This window comes from Heloderma suspectum, chromosome 8 (assembly GCF_057233095.1).
Source record: "Heloderma suspectum isolate Gila_16-S chromosome 8, 16-S_ref, whole genome shotgun sequence".
NCBI lineage: Eukaryota > Metazoa > Chordata > Lepidosauria > Squamata > Helodermatidae > Heloderma > Heloderma suspectum.
Window position 1 is genome coordinate 4117090 of NC_139465.1, and position 20113 is coordinate 4137202.

General features: G+C 51.4%; 1 protein-coding gene across 11 annotated transcripts in view; it reads right to left on the minus strand.

The window, feature by feature from the left end:
- Nucleotides 1-13539: 13539 nt before the first annotated feature.
- The window catches only part of ZFPM1 (zinc finger protein, FOG family member 1), a 151017-nt gene continuing 144443 nt past the window's right edge, over nt 13540-20113 (minus strand). For all 11 annotated transcript variants that reach the window (XM_084812792.1, XM_084812789.1, XM_084812790.1 and 8 more), the window contains one exon: nt 13540-19193. In XM_084812792.1, coding sequence (XP_084668918.1) covers nt 16918-19193 — 2276 coding nt within the window. In that variant the 3' untranslated portion in view covers nt 13540-16917. The remainder of the gene's footprint in view (nt 19194-20113) is intronic.

The following is a 20113-nucleotide window of genomic DNA, read 5'->3' on the forward strand; positions in this document are numbered from 1 at the left end:
TTGTTTTTTTTTTTAAAGTTCTTTTCACCCCAAATATGGAGAAGTTTGCAAATTTTGGTAAATTCTTATCAAAACCAAACTGAAATAAAATGCTCGCCTGTTCCTACCTACCCTTGCATCATCAGTAAGCTTGTACTGAGCAGGTTGGGGTGGGGTAGGGGGTATTTATTTATTATGTTTCTATACCACCCAATCCCCTTCATGGATCACTGCCTTGTTGTGGCGAAGGGGCTTGCGTAACTCAGTGAAGCCATAAGCTATGCCGTGCAGGGCCACCCAAGACGGACAGGTCATGGCGGAGAGTTCTGACAAAATGTGGTCCACTGGAGAAGGAAATGGCAACCCACTCCAGTATTCTTGCCAAGAAAACCCCATGGAACGTATCACAAGGCCAAAAGGTATGATGCCGGAAGATGAGCCCCTCAGGTCAGAAGGTGTCCAATATACTACTGGGGAAGAGCAGAAGGAATTTCCAAGTAGCGCCAGAAAGAGTGAAGCGGCTGGGCCAAAGCCTGGAATGTAAGATCAATGAATCAAAGTAAGCTGGAGGTAGTCAAACATGAGATGGCAAGATTGAACATCGACATCTTGGGAATCAGAGAACTAAAATGGACAAGCATGGGCGAATTTAATTCAGGTGACCATTATATCTATTACTGTGGGCAAGAATCCCGTAGAAGAAATGGAGTAGCACTCATAGTCAACAAAAGGGTGGGAAAAGCAGTAATGGGGTACAATCTCAAAAACAATAGAATGATCTCAGTACGAATCCAAGGCAAACCATTCAACATCACAATAATTCAAGTCTATGCCCCAACCACTGATGCCGAACAAGCTGAGGTTGATCGGTTCTATGAAGACCTACAAGACCTTCTAGAACTAACACCAAAAAAAGACGTCCTCTTCATCATAGGGGATTGGAATGCTAAAGTAGGAAGTCAAGAAATCACCGGGATAACAGGCAAGCATGGCTTTGGTGTACAAAATGAAGCAGGACAAAGGCTAATAGAGTTTTGCCAAGAGAACACGCTGATCATAGCCAACACTCTTTAGAGGCGTACTCTACACATGGACATCACCAGATAGAGGCCTCTATGTGTAGAGGCGACTCTACACATGGACATCACCAGATGGTCAATATCGAAATCAGATTATGTACTTTGCGGCCAAAGATGGAGAAGCTCTATACAGTCAGTAAAAACAAGACCTGGAGCTGACTGTGGCTCAGATCATGAGCTTCTTATTGCAAAATTTCAGCTTAAATTGAAGAACGTAGGGAAAACCACTAAACCATTCAGGTATGACCCAATTCATATCCCTTATACAGTGGAGGTGAGGAATAGATTTCAGGGATTAGACCTGATAGACAGAGTGCCTGAGGAACTATGGACGGAGGTCCGTAACGTTGTTCAGGAGGCAGCAACTCAATCCATCCCCAAGAAAAAGAAATGCAAGAAAGCAAAGTGGCTGTCTGATGAGGCTTTACAAGTAGCTGAGGGAAGAAGGGAAGCGAAAAGCAAGGGAGAAAGAGGAAGATATATCCAACTGAATGCAGAGTTCCAGAGAATAGCAAGGAGAGACAAGAAGGCCTTCTTAAATGAACAATGCAAAGAAATCGAGGAAAACAACAGAATGGGAAAGACTAGAGATCTCTTCAAGAAAATCGGAGATCTCAAGGGAACGTTTTGTGCAAAGACGGGCATGATAAAGGACAAAGAAGGCAGGGACCTCACAGAAGCAGATGAGATTAAGAAGAGGTGGAAAGAATACACAGAAGAACTATACAGGAAAGATCTGATTGTCCCTGATAGCCATGATAGTGCAGTCACTGAACATGAGCCGGACATCTTAGAGAGTGAAGTCAAGTGGGCCTTAGGAAGAATTACTAAGAACAAAGCTAGCGGAGATGACAGTATTCCAGCTGAGCTATTTAAAATCCTAAAAGATGATGCTGTGAAAGTGCTGCACTCAATATGCCAACAAATTTGGAACGCTCAACAGTGGCCACAAGACTGGAAAAGGTCAGTTTACATTCCAATTCCAAAGAAGGGCAACGCCAAAGAGTGTTCAAACTACCGTACAATTGCGCTCATTTCACAGACCACCAAGGTTATGCTCCAAATCCTACCTACTGCTAGGCTTCAGCAGTATGTGAACCGAGAACTACTGGAAGTACAAGCTGGGTTTCGAAGAGGCAGAGGAACTAGAGATCAAATCGCCAACATTCGCTGGATCATGGAGAAAGCAAGAGAATTCCAGAAAAAGTATATTTCTGCTTCATTGACTATGCTAAAGCCTTTGGTTGTGTGTATCACAACAAACTGTGGCAAATTCTGAAAGAGATGGGAGTACCAGACCACCTTACCTGTCTCCTGAGAAACCTGTACGAGGGTCAAGAAGCAACAGTAAGAACCGGACATGGAACAACCGATGGGTTCAAAATTGGGAAAGGATTACGACAAGGCTGTATATTGTCGCCCTCTTATTTAATTTATATGCACAGTACATCATGAGAAATGCCAGGTTGGATGAATCACAGGTCGGAATTAAGATTGCTGGGATAATTATCAACAGTCTCAGATACGCAGATGATACCACCCTAATGGCAAAAAGTGAAGAGGATCTAACGAGCCTTTTGTTGAGGGTGAAAGTGGAGAGTGCAAAAGCTGGTTTGAAACTCAACATTAAAAAAATGAAGATCATGGCATCTGGCCCCATCACTTCCTGGCATATAGAAGGGGAAGAAATGGAAGCAGTGACAGATTTTAGTTTCATGGGCTCCAAGATCACCACAGATGGTGACTGTAGCCATGAAATTAAAAGATGCTTGCCCCTTGGGAGGAAAGCTATGGCAAACCTAGACAGCATAGTAAGAAGCAGAGACATCACCTTGCCGACAAAGGTCCATCTAATCAAAGCTATGGTTTTCTCAGTAGCAACGTATGGCTGTGAGAGCTGGAGTATAAGGAAGGCTGAGCGCCGAAGAATCGATGCTTTCGAACTGTGGTGCTGGAGAAGACTCTTACGAGTCCCCTGGACTGCAAGGAGGTCAAATCAGTCAATCCTAAAGGAAATCAACCCTGAGTGCTCACTGGAAGGGCAGATACTGAAGCTGAAGCTCAAATATTTTGGCCACCTAATGCGAAGAGAAAAGTCACTGGAAAAGACCCTGATGGTGGGAAAGACTGAAGGCAAAAGGAGAAGGGGACGGCAGAGGATGAGATGGCTAGATAGCATCACGGATGCAATGAATATGAACTTGAGCACACTCCGGGAGAGAGCGCAGGACAGGAAGGCCTGGCGTGCTATGGTCCACGGGGTCACGAAGAGTCGGGCACGACTGAACGACTGAACAACAACAATCCCACCCAATAGCTGATGCTGTCTGGGTGGTTCACAAGAGTTAAAACCATAAAATACAGCACAATAAAACACAATATAAAGTTTTAAAAGCATAAAGCTATGGGATAAAACCAAAGTAAACCCAGCAGCATTGTAGAGATTTAAAAATACAGTAACAGATGGAAAAACAACAGGAACTGAAAGCCTACAATCTACCCTTCTCTATTTTAACCACTCAGATTGTCAGTGTAACAGGGTAGTCAAAGGGTGATACGGGATTACTAGTGTCCTTGGGTATGTACTCTGAGATAGTAGCATGTCCCATTGCAATCAAAGGACACCCTTTTTGACACGGATGATTCTGCGAAATGCTCCTCCCTAGCAATGATATTTCAGAGCAGAGAGAGCGGAACAGAACTTGATTATTCTGGATGCAGCTGAGCCAGTTCAGAGCAGGCTGATGCTGCCACTGCCCCTTTCTGCTGCTGACTGTAGCTGGCTGTTTCACCACTGCCAGCCATCTGTTTGCCCACCCTGAGTCACTGTGCCAGCCAGCCAGCTGGAAAAGGAAGAGGGGAAACCAATTGTTGGTGGTAAAATTACAGAGCACCAGGGGTATTGCTCGTGTCAACACACTTTAGTTCTCCAGAATGGCTAATTAATAATAATTAGCTCTGATATAGCCTTTTGCAAGTAAAGCAATTAACACTATTTTTTTTCCCTGATCTCAATATTGCAGCTGGGAGGGCTAAGGCAGAGAGAGGGTGACTTGCCAAAAGACTACCCTAGTGAGTTTGTGGCAGATGTGAGATCTGAACTAGTGTTTTCCTGGTTTGTACATCAGTCTCTTGCCGGTTGCCTATCCTAACTCTGTTCAAGGCTACCATGGGAGACTGATCTGAAGCAGTGGTACTTACTGGAAGGGCATGGTCATGTCATGTCAGGCTATGTGGGATCACAATAGGCAAGGCCTGTCAGCACCTTGGACAGATCACTGAGGTAGGTGCTGGCTGGAACTCGGCCAAGGAGAGTTGTCACAGCAACATGCAGAGGCTTTCTGAAGGCTGGCTGGTCTGGACCTGATGTTAACCCAGCTCCCCATGAGGAACTGTTTGTGTTTCTTAAAATGCCATTGCCTGATTCTGCAACTGCCAGCTTCTATGACATGGCGGTCAAGAGGACTTCATCTCCGGCAGTGGGAGGAGGAGGGTTACCCTCCTAGTCTGAAGAGTCTGGTAAAACTACATCCCCTGGCCAGGACAGTCCTGGAGTAGCAAATAATGGATCACAAGATGATGCCTCCCCCACCCCGAGTCTTTCTCTGAGCCAGAGAGGGAATTGGGGCCACTCAGCATGACATTACCCTGAGCTCCAAAGTTCACTGCTATTACAGGGCCAAAAAAAGGTCCCTTGTGACTATGGTGGGCAAGAGATCATAGAATCATAGCATAGTAGGGTTGGAAGGGGCCTGCAAGGCCATCTGGTCCAACCCCCTGTCAACGAGAAGCATTGGCCACTGGCCACAGGTGCCAGACCAGCTACTCCACTAGGTGCAGATTCTGAAAAGAGGCTTCATGGTTCTTACGGGCAACTGAATCATGTGCTTTGGACTCAAGTCAGCCTGCTCAGAGGACCCAGCATATTTCTCCAGGCTTCCCATCAACAAACAAGTTTCTAACATCTCAGCAGTCTGTTGAGTCAGCCTGTGCAAAATGCTGAAGATTCCCCCCCCTCCCCAATGATCATGAGATGAACTGTTGGCTCCCAGGAGACAAGCAGCGCAGGAGTCTTGGAGTCGGCTTGGTGTGTGTGTTTTGGCCAGCCTGCCAAAGTTCCGTCTTCTTGATTTTCCACCAGCTACATGGACTTAGCACAAATATGCAACAGGAGCGTCAGCTTGCGTGGCAGCTATTTTTAAAGCTGCTGGTCACAAATGAGGCTCAAGCACCAGAAAGCTGTGCCGCCCACCTAGCGGCATTCTCCAGCTTCTTTTCTGCCTGGGTTCGAAGCGCCCGGGCTGGTGTCAAGGGTCGGGTGCTTGCCATGGGCCCACCCACCAGCAGGGAGCTCAGTGACAAGAGTCCCTCCTCTTCACCATTGCAACCTGCTTGTTCACCTGCCTCTGCTCCAGACAATGGTGGTGGTGAAAAGGAGGAGCCGTAGATGCCATGGCCCGCTTGCTCCCTGGCTCTCTGCCTGTCAAGCCAGCAAGGAGGAGGAATGATGAGAAAGAAGAGCAAAGCAAGAGCAGCTCATGACCATGGCAGCAAATAGGTACACCCAGTGAGGGAGAGGGCCCATTGAGGGTGTCCCTCAAAAACCTGGTGCTTTCACTGAGTAGGGAGATGTAGAGCAGAGAAGGGTCTAAGAAAGGCCATCTAGGCCAAATGTCTGCTATGAGCTGAGCCTAGCCACTCACTGGCCCCTGCTTGGACAGGACTGGTGGGCACTTTGGATGGCACCTCGTTTTCGAGGTGCCAAGGACCAGCCATGCACACCTAGTAATCAAGCCGTCCAGGGCACATCCTGAGCTGACCAATCCAGAGCCCTGATGAGGGAAAACTCCATGCCTAGAATTGCCATTATCAGTAGCCACATTAGCACCCATTAAACTTAGAAGCCAGTTTTGCATACTATCGGAGCCTTCCCCTTATTACCCATGGAAGGGAAAAAGGTGATCCCTCTCATGTCAAGAGTACCCTTCTCTTCTTTGATCTGGGGAAAACCCCTCCAACAGGTAAACAACCCTGTAAGAGAAACCTACAAGTAGAACCTAGCATTCAGTCTGTGTGTGAACATACAAGGGACATGTGGGTGAGGACAGATGGCAACAAGAGCATTCTCCGAGACCCTGGGAAGCGCCCTGTGCACCTTTGTCCAGTGCAGCCACCTTGGGCAGAGAAATGTCTTGGGTTCTCAGATGAAGACTTGTAATGGGGCAGGGGAAGTAGGGTAGATGATTATGGGCCAGGTCCTCATTTCCATGTTTTCCCCCTTCCTGTGGGGCATCAGAAGCTGGTACCAGTGGTACAGTTAGATAATTTTAAACTCCTGGACGTAATGGGTTTAATCTTAAGGAGTGGGTGAAGGGAGCTCTTTCGATGGGAACGTGTATGACTTCCCTTCCTTTGAAATGTAGTAGGCTAGCCCTGCTGCATTTGGGGGTGGGTGGGTTCCTCCTATTCATTGGGGGGGTGTCATTTTGCTGAGTGGGGCCTTGGCCTTCCACCCCAAAGCCCTGTCTGGATGCTGCTGTTACAGCAAGGGCCAGGAACATTGTCTGTTACCCAAATTACCTAACTGTACCATTGCTTCACACCTTGGAGAGCTCCTTTAGAGTTCTGGCTGGTTCTGCATAAACCCAGAGAGGATTCACTGCCCCATTGACATTGGAGCCACCAGCCGCCACTGAATATTACAAGCCACAGAATCACAGCCTGTGCCCTTCTTCCAATGTCCTTTTGAGATTGCCAGTGGGTGGATTTAGCTCACACACTTTTTGTTCAGATGGATGGCTATAACTGGGGGAAGGAAGGTCAAACTGGATTGGTGCTTTGGGTTCTTTGTTCAGACTTCCCCCTTGCCACACGGGCAGCTCTTTTGCCTACACGTTGTGCAAGAGTCACCTTGCATATCGATTAAGGGCACAATCGTATGCATGTTTAGACAGAGAAAAAGCCTACGACTCCCAGCATGCCCCAGCCAGCATTGCTGGCTGGGGCATGCTGGGAGTCGTAGGCCTTTTCTCTGTCTAAACATGCATAGGATTGCGCCCTAAGATTAGAACTGGGCAACTGGCAGAACATAGAGATAAGGAATATACTCCCCTCCCCTCCCCTTTAAAGGGATGGCTGTCTGCATTTGGCGTTTTAGAGCTCGCACCCTTTGGGGGGCATATATTTAGGAATAGGATTAGAATAAACTCTGTTATTAAAAGATTGACTATTAAAAGATTTCCTTGGCGTTACTGCTACTGTGGGTGATGTGTGACGGAGGAGGAGGAGGGAGAGTTTCCGGAAGTTGGCGGAGTACTAAAGGTAATTAACGTTTGCATGGTGCAGTACACGGGGACATAGGTGGCTTCTTGTAGCCCCGTCCTTATCCCTCTCCAGCCTGGCCTCCACGTCTTCAAGTGGGCTTTCTTAATCTTCTTGTGCTGCTTACATATCCAGGCCAGAGCAGTGAAGAACTGGTCAGAATCTGACCAAGAGCCAGTGTGGTGTAGCGGTTGGGGTGTTGGACTGGGGATACTTGGGTTCTAGTCCCTACTTGGCCATGAAGCTCACTGGGAGGTTTTGGGCCAGTCACTGGCTCTCAGCCTAACCTACCTCACAGGGTTGTTGTGAGGGTAAAATGGAGAGGAGGAGGATCATGTAAGCTGCCTTGGGTTCCTTGCAGAAGGAAAAAAGGTGGGATGCAAATGTAAAAAATGAATACATCTCTGAATTTCTCTCTCCCTGTGTGAAGTCTGGGGTTGCTGGGGGCAGTTATCATCTAAGCCAGACATCTCTCCTGAGTGCCTCCTGAGGGCTGTTTCTCCTCTTCTTCAGGCATTGCCTGTTTTGGAAAGACTTTCTGAGGTGTCAGCACCTGGACCACCATGCTCTCTGCTGCATGGATAGGCCAAGACCTGGCCGCCAATTGGCAGGCCGCTGGTCCTTATTAAGCCTTAGAACAGCTTTTGCAACACAGCTGGAAGGCCCCAGGTTGGTGAAGGCCAGCGACATTGTGCTAAGGTTGCCTTGGTGACTAGGGGCCTGGCTCTGATAGGGCAGGATGCAGAATCCCTTTCAGCCTCAGGGCCACATTCGACTTCAGAGAAGCCCTCGGGGGCCACGTTTCAATGGTGGGTGGGGCCTGAAGGCTGAAGGGGGGGGATACCCCAAACACCACCTTAGTTTAGCTTAAAGTTCTTACCGCCAGTAACGAAGCCTCAGGAGAGGCATGTCAACCTTTTAGAATGGTGGAGAAACATGCAAAAGCTGGGAAATGAGTGGGGTCAGGGAAAAGGGAAGTGGCCAGGGGAAGGGGCATGGCCTTCTGGTTAAACCTGGAGGGCCAGATTGGGCCCTCAGAGGGCTGGATTTAGCCCTGGGCTTGAGGTTCTGCACCCCTGTGATATGGCCACTCATAGATCCTTCAGAGCAGCGCTGGGAACACAGTTTGCAGCCCAGTCCCTCTTTTTAAAATTAAGATGCCTAGTAGCCATTAATAGACCCCATCCCCTCCTCCTCTGTGAATTTGTCTCATCCCCCTTTTAAAGCGACCTTGTTGCAGCAAGTTCTACAAATGATGGGTCACGTCAACCAGCCACCACCACTCTACTGCCATTTCGTTCTGAGGTGCTGTTTGTCCTCAGGATAGCCACACATGCTCCTAGGCGTAGGTCCTTGCTCCGTGGCCAGTTTTGCCCATGGGCAGCTGGGCAAAGGATTGGATGGCACCCTGCAGAGTGGGCCGGAGCCAGCTGTATCCTCCGCTCAGCCTAGGCCTCTCTATTCTCCATGGCAGCCTTCCTCAGGGTTTCTGGAATCTTCTTTGGTCCTAACAGCCTTCCCCAACTCCTAGCAGTCCCCGGCAGCATGGCCGATGGTCAGGAATGCTGGGAGCTGCAGTCCAAAACATCTGGAGGGTGTCACGTTGGGAAGGCTGGGTTCTACCCTGTGGCACTTCTCTTAAGCCTCACCTTGGGCTGTCACTGATTCACACTCTCCTTGCGCCACACGCAGTCTGATGCTCTGAAACAGTCTACAGTCAGCTTTAGCAAGGCTCCAAGATTTCTCACAGGTCTACCTGTTTTAGTTAAGACTTTGTTTTTAGTCTGTATTTTAATATTAGCTGCTTTGAGAGCCATTGTTTTTGGGGGAGGCAGAAAGACGGGGCATGAATACATAAAATAATATTAATACCTTCACAATGGTGAATGCAAGAATATATAAAGTTAGGTCAAACTAAAGGCCTTGACTCAGGTTTCAGCTCCTTGAGATGGGACTCTGGGGAATCCACCACACCATCTCCTCAGCAACCATTTGGCAGTGAATCCAACCGGCATGCCTCTTGTCCCAAGTGCCACGGGCTGGAGCTGGCTGCTTGACTAGGGCGGAGAAGGGCTCTTCCTAGTAGGTGATTCCTCCTTACTCATGTGCCTACTAGCATCACCCTGGAAAGTAGGGCTGTGTGTGGGCTCCCTGATCTGACTCAGAAGCCACTTCAGAGCTTCCGAGGTGGGCCTGATTTGCTTCGGTATGATTCCCCCCCCCACTTTGGCCTACAAAGCCAAAGTGGGATTCGGACATTCGAATACTGCCCCCCTCAACACCCCCACCTCCCAGCTTCTTACCTGGCTCTTAGGCTGCCAGCCATCTTGTTCCAAGGGCGGGGGGGAGCTGCCATCGCTGCCAGGGGAGCTGTCACTGGGGGAGCCACCACCAGCTCCTAGGCCCTCTGGATACATGCCAGCAGCTGTCTGGGGGAGTGGGGGGAGCCATTTTTTCAATGGTGACTCCTTATATTTCCAGAAATACAGGGAGTCACCATTTTAAAAATGGCTCCCCCCCCCACTCTGGGACAACAAGTTGACTGCCAGTGCACAGAGCTGGGCAGCAGGGCAGCTGAGCTTCCAGATCATGCCAAAGTGTACCGAAGCACTTCGGAGTGACCCGATCCGCTTTGTGCTGCTTTATGCCCCCTATGCCTCACCTTGGAGGTGGCCCAAAGTGCCCTGCCTCGACTCGGAGCTTGGGCTTCATGCCGAATCAGTGCACAGCCCTACTGGAAAGCGCCTGTTGCTTGATGGGGCCTCTGGCAGGGGTGTTGCAGCTCACTCCCACAAGCCAAATCCGGCACACTTGGGGTTCCAATTGGGCCTCCTCAGGTTCTGCAGGTGGCCACACCCTCTTCCCCTGACGCCACCCCTTTCTCCCAACCATGTAGGGATGTCCCACTCTTGCACAGCTTTTTCCTCATTGGTGATTTCCCCTTTTGTGCAGTCCCCCACTCCCCATTCCAAAAAGGTGGAAATGCCTCTCCGAAGGCTTAATTACAGACAGTAAGAGCCTTGAGCTAAGTTATGATGGCATGTTTGATATTCTCAGCCCTGCCCAACACTGGAATGCAACTACCAAGAGCCTCTCTGAAACAGAATCCAGCCCTCGGGCTGAAAGAGGTTCGACACCCCTGGCCTGTGGAGAACCTCCCAACAGCCAGCGCGCGGCTTCTCCAGAACTGCCCTGCAGCTCTCTCTGCAGCACTCAAGAGCTCTGGACTCTAACATAGCTGCCAATCTTTCTCCAGTGTGGGGGCGGACCACTTGTGGCCCTCCAGATGTTGTTGGCCTACAACTCCCATCAGCTCCAGCCAGCATAGCCAATGGTGAGGGATTATGGGAGTTGTGGGCCAAAAGATCTGGAGGGCCACAAGTCGCCCTCTGCTACTATAGCGCACAGGTCTTCCACACAGTCGGAACTCCAAATTGGGTTGTGCCAGGGGCACATTTACCATTTTATTTTATTTTTTAAGAACTTGTTTTGAAGGAGAAAGGGGTAAAAAAGAGTAAAATCGAAAGGGGTGTGTGTGTGTGTGTGTGTGTATGTGTTGTGAGATATAGATGAGAAAGTGGAAGAAGAGAGACACACATATGGCAAAACATAAAATAAAAATGTCTCCCATTAAAAATGGCCCCCTTCCCTCTGGTCTCTCTTGTATCAGTTTCAAGATCGTATGCCCATTGGGGCAGGGGCCTGTCCCCCCTATCTCGCTCTCTTTTGATAAAGTGCCAGATATGTGGCTGGCATAACAGCAAGGTGTTGGAGCTAAAGTGGGGTCCTGGATATGAAAAAAGTTGATGACTGCTCTAGGGGAACGGTGGCCAAAGGAGAACATGGTTTCTGCTTTCTCTTCTGTTGGCCTTTTAATTTGAAATATTACAACCCAGTGGGCCTGGCCACATGCCAGCCCCAAGTGGGATTTCTCTTTGAGAGTTTGATTCAGGGCTTGTCAAGGGTTTAGTCCCAGAACCTGTTTCCAATACCAGATCCCCCACTGCACCAATTCTTAAGGCAAGATGCTGAACTCTAGTCCCAGGGTGGGGAACCTATGACCTTCCAGGTAGTGCTGAATGACAAGTCTCACCATCCTTGACCATCCAACATTTGCCTGGGGATCATGGTAGTTGGACTCCAGTGACATTTGGAGGACCACACGTTCCCCAACCCCTGATCTACGTAAATTATGTGCTCCAATGGGGAAAACCATTACTCTGACCCTAGATGTGCGAGTGGTCAGGGAGAGAAATGCATTCTGCACATGAATAGGGACTCTCTATACTTTTCTTCTTACACCTTACGTTTCAGAGCCCTGGCATGCCAAACAGACTGATCTCTGGCTTAAATGAACCTTGGTGGGGCTCCGCTCTATAATAGATGAAGGATTAACGAAGAGGCCTTAGGAGCCCCTGTATTGTAAGGGCTCCGGTGTTGATGCTTGTGTGAAGTACAGGCGCCAGAATCGACCCCGTTTGTGGCTATGAGCAGTGCTTTGGTGACATCGTGTGGCCAGAGTCATAAAATGCAGGAGATGCTGGTTAGAGGCAAACTTGACTGTTGCTTTCTCTCCTCAGCGGGGAAAGGTGCCAGCGAGGGGCAGATGGCAACATCACTAATTCTGATGAAAAATGTCCCTCTCTGGAGATAGAACCTAAAACAGCCTTCCCCAATCTGGTGCCCCCCAGATGTGTTGGATGGCAACTCCCATCATTCCCAGCTGGCTGAGGATGATGGGAGTTGCAGTCCAACACATCTGGAGGGCACCAGGTTGGGGAAGGCTGATCTAAAGTGTTAGAATTCTTCCAGTTCATGATAGTAAATGGTCATTTTGCCAGCCTCCCACCCATCTTGCAAACTATGCCGGAACCTTGCGACTGAATCTTGGCTGGAGGTTTCTTAATGCTGGTGTGACATTTCCTGTCTTGCTACCACTTGTTGATGGAGGGGCCCTTTACTGTGTCCCTCCCCACATACTCTTCCCTTTCAGTCCACCCGCCACAACTGGACACATCACGGCTCGCTCTCTCCCCCCCCCCGAGCATGGCAGCAATGGCTGCTACAGCATCACAGCGATGTCAGCAACAGACTTCCTGTTGTGCTTTTCAAACCTGACAGGCATGGCACTGAGGCATCGGCCCATCCAGCTATGCCGTGCGCATCAGTGGGTTGCCCAGGGCAAAGGCCCCATTAATCGGAGATGTATCAAAATGGGGCCCATTCTCTCCCAGACCTCTGAATGTATCTTACAGGCTTTGCACCTTGTAAGATGCCTATGCATCACAGTCACACAGGATTGCCAGAATCCGCCCCCTTCCCCAGTGGAATCCATTGACCTGCAGCCAGAACTTCAAATCCGCAGGCAACAGGCCGCCTAAGCTTTCTCCTGATACTGCCACACAGGGCCGGCTCCAGGTTGCGGAGGGCCCTTGGGCAAGAGAGCCTCCATGGGCCCCCTCCCTCAAGGAGTCGACCTTCTCACCACCGTGGCCACTAATTCCTCTTGCTCCTTCTCCTCATTGCCACTTGCTTGTTTGACAAGCCTGAAAGCCAGAGAGCAAGCAGGCCACGGCATCCGCAGCTCCTCCCCCCGCCATTGTCTGGGCTGGAGCGAGAGGCAGGGGAACAAGCAGGCTGCAATGGTGAAGAAGAGGAGCAGCTCCAGAGGGCTCTTGGCACTGGGCCCTCGGCAGGTGCCCAATAGGGATGTACAGTGGTGTAAAATCCATTCCGTCTTTGTCTCACCGACTGTCAGGCGCCTTCCATTCCACTGTCCACCCATGGATGGAATCAGATTTTCTTGTTTCCAAATTCACGCAAGTTTGCATTTGGGCAAATGCACAGTTGTGCAAATTTGTGTTTATGAAAATGTGCGAAGTCCCCCCAAATGCACATTTTCATGCTTTAGTTTATGGGGGAAATGCACATTTTTGGCCAGGGTTTTTTATTGTGTGTATTTTTCTATGACGAAATTTGCGCAGAATTCAGGAAAGTTAGAAAACTGGCCCAGAAGTCCGTGGAATGTGCATGACAGGAAAAGCCGGTCCGCTGCAGAATCTGTGGGTCAGAATCATGAAAATCCCTAGTGCCCAACCATGCTGACTTGATGCCAGCCCTGCCCCATGCATCCATGCAAAGACAACTCTGAGGCCCAAGGTTCAGTAGACATTTATTTCTGTACACACTTATGCACACAATTCCCACGCGGAGTTTCCCTCTCCCTCTTCAGTGCTGTCTTGTTTGCATTTCAGTTCCAGGCCACAAAGATTCTACGTTAACCCACCGGACAACAATTTGGGGGAAGGGAAAGGGAGAAATGCACACCCAAAGGCAGACCCTCCCTCCCACCCACCCCACTAGCTCTGCAGAAAGGGAAGACGAGACAGCCTCCTTGCTCCCCTATAAGGGGATGGGCACCCACCCCTCCTTGGGCAAAGGGTCTGCACACCAGCTGATCGAGGGATGCCCAGGAAGCCTTTGAGCCTTCAGGGTACCATCCTAAGATGGAAATGAACAAGTGCCAACAGAAAACCCCTCTCCCCATTCAGACTGGGATTTGGTTCTGGGGTGTTTGTGAGTGGACCACAAGGAGCTTTTGGCCTGGTCTGTGACCTGCAGCAGCCAGCTCCACACCTTGCAAAATCCCACGGGCCCACACCAGTGGAATTAAGCCAGGCCAAATGGCATCTTTTGGGGCTTGAGCTTTTCAGTACAGCAAACAGGCCTGTACCTTGCTGTTTATGGACAGCTACCCAAGAATAATCTACTGCTTTTGAGACACTACCTGTTGCCTGAATATCATCCCTGTTGCTTCTACCAACAGGCATCCAGAGGAGTCTCTTGTAAACTCGAGGAGTGCTGCTTCCATCAGGGGTGGGGTTTGTGATCTCTCCCCTGCCTCAAAAAATGTGGGATCTGTCCTGTGTAAAAACAATATGCCCAACAGCTAGATGGTGGTGGCTTTGTTTAGTCCCAGACCTCGCTTTCAAACGGCAAGGCATGCCAAGAAACACTGATATCTCTGAGCATACACAGAGTACATTTTCCTCACTGCTGAGTGAGTACAGGTGTCCTCTCTCTCACGCACATGTCTATACACTGTGTAAAGGCTGTAGGTGGTGGTGGTGGTGGTGGTGGGAGAAAAAGTAGGTGATTTGCTGTGAGCCGATGTACCCAGATTTATTATGGGTTTCTAAAAGGATCGGTTTGGAGGCTTTTTAGGCAAAGTAAGTGGTGACTCAATTTAGCTGTGGCAGCCTTTGCTGAATCTTGTTGTGGGCTGGAGGTTTGGGGGCAAAGAGGGGAGGTCACCAGCGGGTGCGGGGGAGAGTGGAGGAAGCAAGACCAAGTACAGATGTCAGAAAGGAGCAAAAGGGAGGAGAACTGGCAATGGGAACAGGTGACCAAAGGGGAGAAATTTACTGGCCCTGGTAAGGCATGCAGCGGTTCCCCATCTAGCTTTGTTCCCTGGCATTGGCTCCTCTGCCACACAAGGGAAAGCTCTTACCTCCAAGCTGCTGATCAGAGACAGGAGGCTTTCCCTGCGGGGCAGAGGGAAGAAGCTGCTGAGTGACTGTCCTGCTTCCTTCTGAGCCTCATCCCGTAGAGGTGTGCCCTGCTTACTTCTGAGTAGACACACAGATGCTTGCCTTGCATCTTTGTGGGTAGGCATGATGGTCGTGCATATGTCTGAGTAGAAATGATATTTGAAAGCGCTGCTGAGTCTGTCCTGCTTCCTTCTAATCCTTGTCCTGTAAAGGACTGTGAGTAATCATGTAGTCTCTAAGCCTTCTAAGGCTTGCCCTGCTTACTTGTGAGTAGACATGATGTTCATGTCTACTCAAAGGTAGAGGCTGGCTGTTTGAGATGCTACTGAAAAGTGCTGCTAAGCGATTCTTTCCTTCTTACTTCTGAGTACACATGCACAGGCTTGCCCGCCTTACTTGTGAGCAGACATGCTGCTCATGCTTTCTTCTTAGTAGACAGACTTCCTACTATAAATTGGTAACAAGGGGATGGTGTTTTGTTTCTGATTTTTCAGCTCCACCCACCACTGGAATGCAGCCACCGAGAGCCTCTCCAGAATGGAATCCGGACGGAAACGGTTCTCCACCCCTTTTATGGAAAGTAATTTAAAGCATGGTGAAATATAAACCTGACCACAGGGAGTGCCTTTGTCAAAAAAGTTCAACAAGAGGATGACAGGAAAAACTCACCACACAGTGATTCTGTGTGTCGACGCTTACTGCAGTCTCCTCTTTAGCACCTAAATTGCTGAATGGACCCACATCCTTAGTGATTCATTTTGAAGAAAGTCTTGGGACCCAAACATCTCTAGATGCCACACCCCCTATTTTAGAATCCTTGCTCCCTAACCCCAGGTACACAGCTGGGTTTATTTTTATTTTTATTTTATTTATTTATTTATTTATATTTATTTATTTCATTTCTGTACCGCCCAATAGCCGAAGTTCTCTGGGCGGTTCACAAAAAAACCTTCACAAAAAAAAAAACCGCACAAAAAAACACAAAACCCAGCTGTGTACCTAGGGTTAGGGAGCAGGGATTCTAAAATAGGGGTGTGTGGCATCTAGAGATGTTTGGGTCTTCTTTTAGGTGAAGAATAGGCACTCTGTACATGCTCAGGCCGCTGCTTCTTTATTATGACTTTATTATGCCCCCCAAAAGAAAAAAAAACAGCTGCAGGACCCAAGCCCTGGCTTAAAATGAAGCCCTCAAAATGGACTCCAGGACTCAGAGGTCTTTTGTGATTCGTTAAGGTTTCTCCTCAGAAATGGGGGATCTTGTCACTTTAAAGCAGTAACATTTGGCTGATGGCCACCAGAACTTGAGAGAAAGGCATCAGGGAAACAGGAAAAAAAAAGGGGAGAGAAGCAACAGGGGCTTCTGACCCTCTCAAAAAAGAGCCAGTGTAAACTTGGGGGGGAGGCAGTAGAAAAGCAGAGGGGGGCTCCCATTCACCAGCGGCATACGTGGCCATATGGCCCAGATTTTCACCTAAACAGCTGCTGCCCACTTTCAAATGATCCACACCGCTAGGGTTCCAAGTCTGCTAACCCTAGGCTAACCCTAGGCTCAAGACTGATAGGAAGGCTGCATCTCCCCCAAACCACCCTCCCATGCCCCAGATGAAAAAGAGGTGATCCCTGAACTCTTATTCAGGCTTGGACTGGGCGGAGGGGGTTAGCCACAGTGCCGGTGCATTGGCTCCTCCTTATAAGTGAGGGGCCTTAGAGATCCCCAGGCCTGCCAACGCATCCCCAATCCCTGCCGTGCAAACTCAGTTGTCCCTCTCTAGGGCTTGGCCAGCCCCTGAGGGAGACCCAGCTCCCCTTGCACATCCCCAGTGCAAAACCAACCCTTCCCCAGTTCCAGAGCTGAGGGGGCAGAGAGCTCTCGGTGGCAGAAGAGTTCATCTGGGCAGGTCGCTCCCGCACCCGTGGCCCCTGCAGCCACGACTGGCCAGAGCCCGCACTGGTGAGCAGGCAAACGACACTCGGGCACGGGCGAGGCGTCACTTGACGTGTTCGGCAGCGTGGGAAGAGCAGTAGTATTTCTTATGGGCAATGAAGGTCGACAGGCTGCTGAACTTGATGTTGCAGAGGCGGCAGTACCGATGATTGCCGTTGGCGAGAGGGGCGGGGGGCCCTTTGCCCGGCGGGGTCTGCACGCTTTTGTCCGTATAGCCAGAGGGAGCATTAGCGGGGGGCTCAGGCAGGGGGGAGACAGGCAAGGGGATGGACGGGGAGACAGAGAGGAGGGGCTGCGGGGAAACGGTGGGGTGTGGGCTCCCGTTCGACACTGGTGGGGCAGGCAGCTCTTTGCCACTGCAGCTGTCCTTGCGCAATCTGGGGAGGGGCTGGGGTGGGGAGGTGGCAGGCAGCGGGGGCAGCAGGTTGCCCTCAGCCAGCGTCCGGGTGGCCTCGATCAAAGCGGCGCCTGCCACAGTCTTGGCGACAAAGAGGCCATGGTTGCTGCGGAAGTGCTCCACCAAGTCCCCCTTGATTGCCCCGTTGAGCGGGCAGTAGGGGCAGACGGCCAGAGGCACCTTAGCACCTTGGAGGTGCAGGGCTTTGGCATCCAGGTAGCGCTGCTGAGGTGGGTCCACACTGGGGAAGGCGGCTGGGGGGGCGGCGGGGCTGAGAGGAGGCACTGCCTTCTCTGCTTTGACTGCCCCCCCGTCGTGCTCCTCAGCCGGCCCCTCGGGGCTGCCCCGAGGTTTAAGGAGGACCGGGATGGCCCCCTTGATCTTCTGCAGCTGCTCCAGGGTGCTGGCTTGCAACGGTGTGGCTGGGCAGTAGTACTTCTTGTGGGCCAGGTAGCTGTCCAGGCTGTGGAAACTGATGCGGCACGCCGTGCATTCATGGTAGTCCGCCAGGGGCAGGAGCGAGGCCGGAAGCACCTCCCCCCCGCTGTGGAGCCGGGGCTTCTTGCTCAGGTCAATGGGCCCCTCGGCATCGGGGCTTGAGCTGGGGGAAGGGGTGGCCTTGACCACCGGAATGAGAGCTGGGACCACAGGCGGCACCTCGGGGCGCGTGATGTCTGGGGTGCCACTGAGCTGGCTGGTGGCGTTGTGGATCTCGTAGAGCTTGCGCCGTTTGCGGGTGCGGATAGGCTGAGGAAGGAAGGGCACTTTGCCGGTGCTGCTGCCACTCCGGCGCAGCGGCGGGTCGTGGCGGGAGGCGCAGTAATAGCGCTTGTGCACCATGTACGTCTCGTGGCGGCTGAAGCGGATGTTGCAGGCTTCACACACGGTCCGGCTGGGGTCGTCGTCCGGCTCCTCCACGGAGCTGCCCCCGGGGCTTTGGCTGTCCTCGCTGACGCGCCCGGGGCCATCTGCCTCAGGGGAAGGGCTGGCTTTCGCTGCTCCCTCCTCCACCTTGATCTCCTGCTTGATCTCTGGGACAGGCGGGGTGGTGCCTCTCCCGACCTCCCCCTCTTGCGCTGCCTTGCCATCTCCAAGCGGTGGGGGTGACAGAAGCACCCCGGCTGCAGCCGGGCCTTTGGGGATGGCTGAGGGTGCTGCCTTTAGCTTGCGAGGGCCAGGGGGGTTCTCCTCAGCCATGCGGCGGCTAGAGCAATACAGCCGCTTGTGGACATAGTAGTTGTTGATGTTGTTGAACGTGATCTCGCACTCAAAGCAGGTGGCGCCCTTGGGCACGGGGGTGCCTGGGAAGAGGGCCGGGGGCACCCCTCCATGGCCCTGCTTCAGGCGGCTGTGCACCAGCTCCGACATCTTGGCCAAGATCTCCGATGCTTGCGGCACCACGGTCGCCTCGTGGCCAAACATGTACTGGGGCAGAAAGATCGTGCCACCCGGCGTGCTGGAGCCCAGCTCACTGGGCACTGGGCTGGACCCGGGAGTGGGGCTGGCAATCTCAGACTTCACTTTCACGGAATGCAGGCTGTGTGGAGAGGACGTCCTGGAAGAGGCCTCTGGCTCCAGCTCCGGACCGGCCTGGGGAGTTCCTTTGGGAGCTTCCCCCTCACTGACGGGCTCCTCCTTGATCCTCACTGGTGGCGCCCCATCCACTACAGTGGCGGAGGAATGTCCTTCTTGGGGAGGGGAGCCGTTGGCCACTTCCTCTGCAGGGGGCACCTTGGCTCCCTGTGCCGCTGGTGTAGCAGAGGCATCTGGCTGGCTCTGGGCAGCTTTGGGCTCTGCGCCTGGCAGATTGGCAGCTGCCGTGCTGTGCAGAACCACGTGCTGCTGGAGGCTGGGCAAGCAGTCGGCAGCATAGCCACAGAAGCTGCACTTCAGTGTTGGGGCTGGGCCGGGCGCACTCAAGCCTGCGGGGAGAGGAGCGGCCACAAGTGAGGGTCTCACACTGTCCCATGCAGAGATGTCTTCAGACAGCTTCTCAGGCGTGTTCTCACAGCTTGGGGCTGGGGGACCAACGCGGAGCTGGCCATTGGTAGCTGTCTTGCCAAGTTTTGCATTTCTGGGCTCAGAAAGGCAAAACCTGGCAGCCCGTATTGCTTTCCTCAAATTCAGGGTGAATGTTAAGGCGCCCCAAATTCTTCTCTGGATCAGATTAACATCCAACCTAGTAAGCCCTGCCTCATTTTCCTACCCCCATGTCCAATTCGCCTCCCAACTTGCTTCTGGAGTGGTAGCGGAACCGAGGGAGCATTGGGAAATTTAATTTCCCCAGCACTATCGACATCTCTCAGTAGCACTAGGAAAGCTACTTTCCCCAGTGCCCGGCTCACAGCCATAGCAATGTGCAAGGCACCGACGTGGGGAGAGGAAGAAATATTCTGACCCTTCCTCCCGTGAACCGCTCCTGCCTCCAGAGCAGCAAGTTGGGTGAATGGGAGGGATGGGGTTTCGGCGGGCAGGTGGGCAGCTGTTGCGGGGGGGGGGGCAATGTAGACGTTCTGTGGTTCAGACTCTGTTGCGTTTGCAATGAAGCAACCAGGCGACCATGAGATCCAGTTAGACTTGGAATAGACCGAGCTATTTTCCATGTTCTGAGGGAAGCCCAATTCTAAGTATGATTGTGGTGGTGGTGGGGGGGGGGGTTCACCCTGCCATTAGTTATCTGAGTGTATGTGCATGGCAAAGAGCTTAGATCAGCCTTCCCCAACCTGGTGCCTTCCACATGTTTTGGGCTAAAATTAGGGATGTACAGCTTTTATAAAATCTGTTCAGTCTGCATTTTGTGAATTTTCAGGTGCCTTTCATTCCGTTGTCCGCTCACTGATGG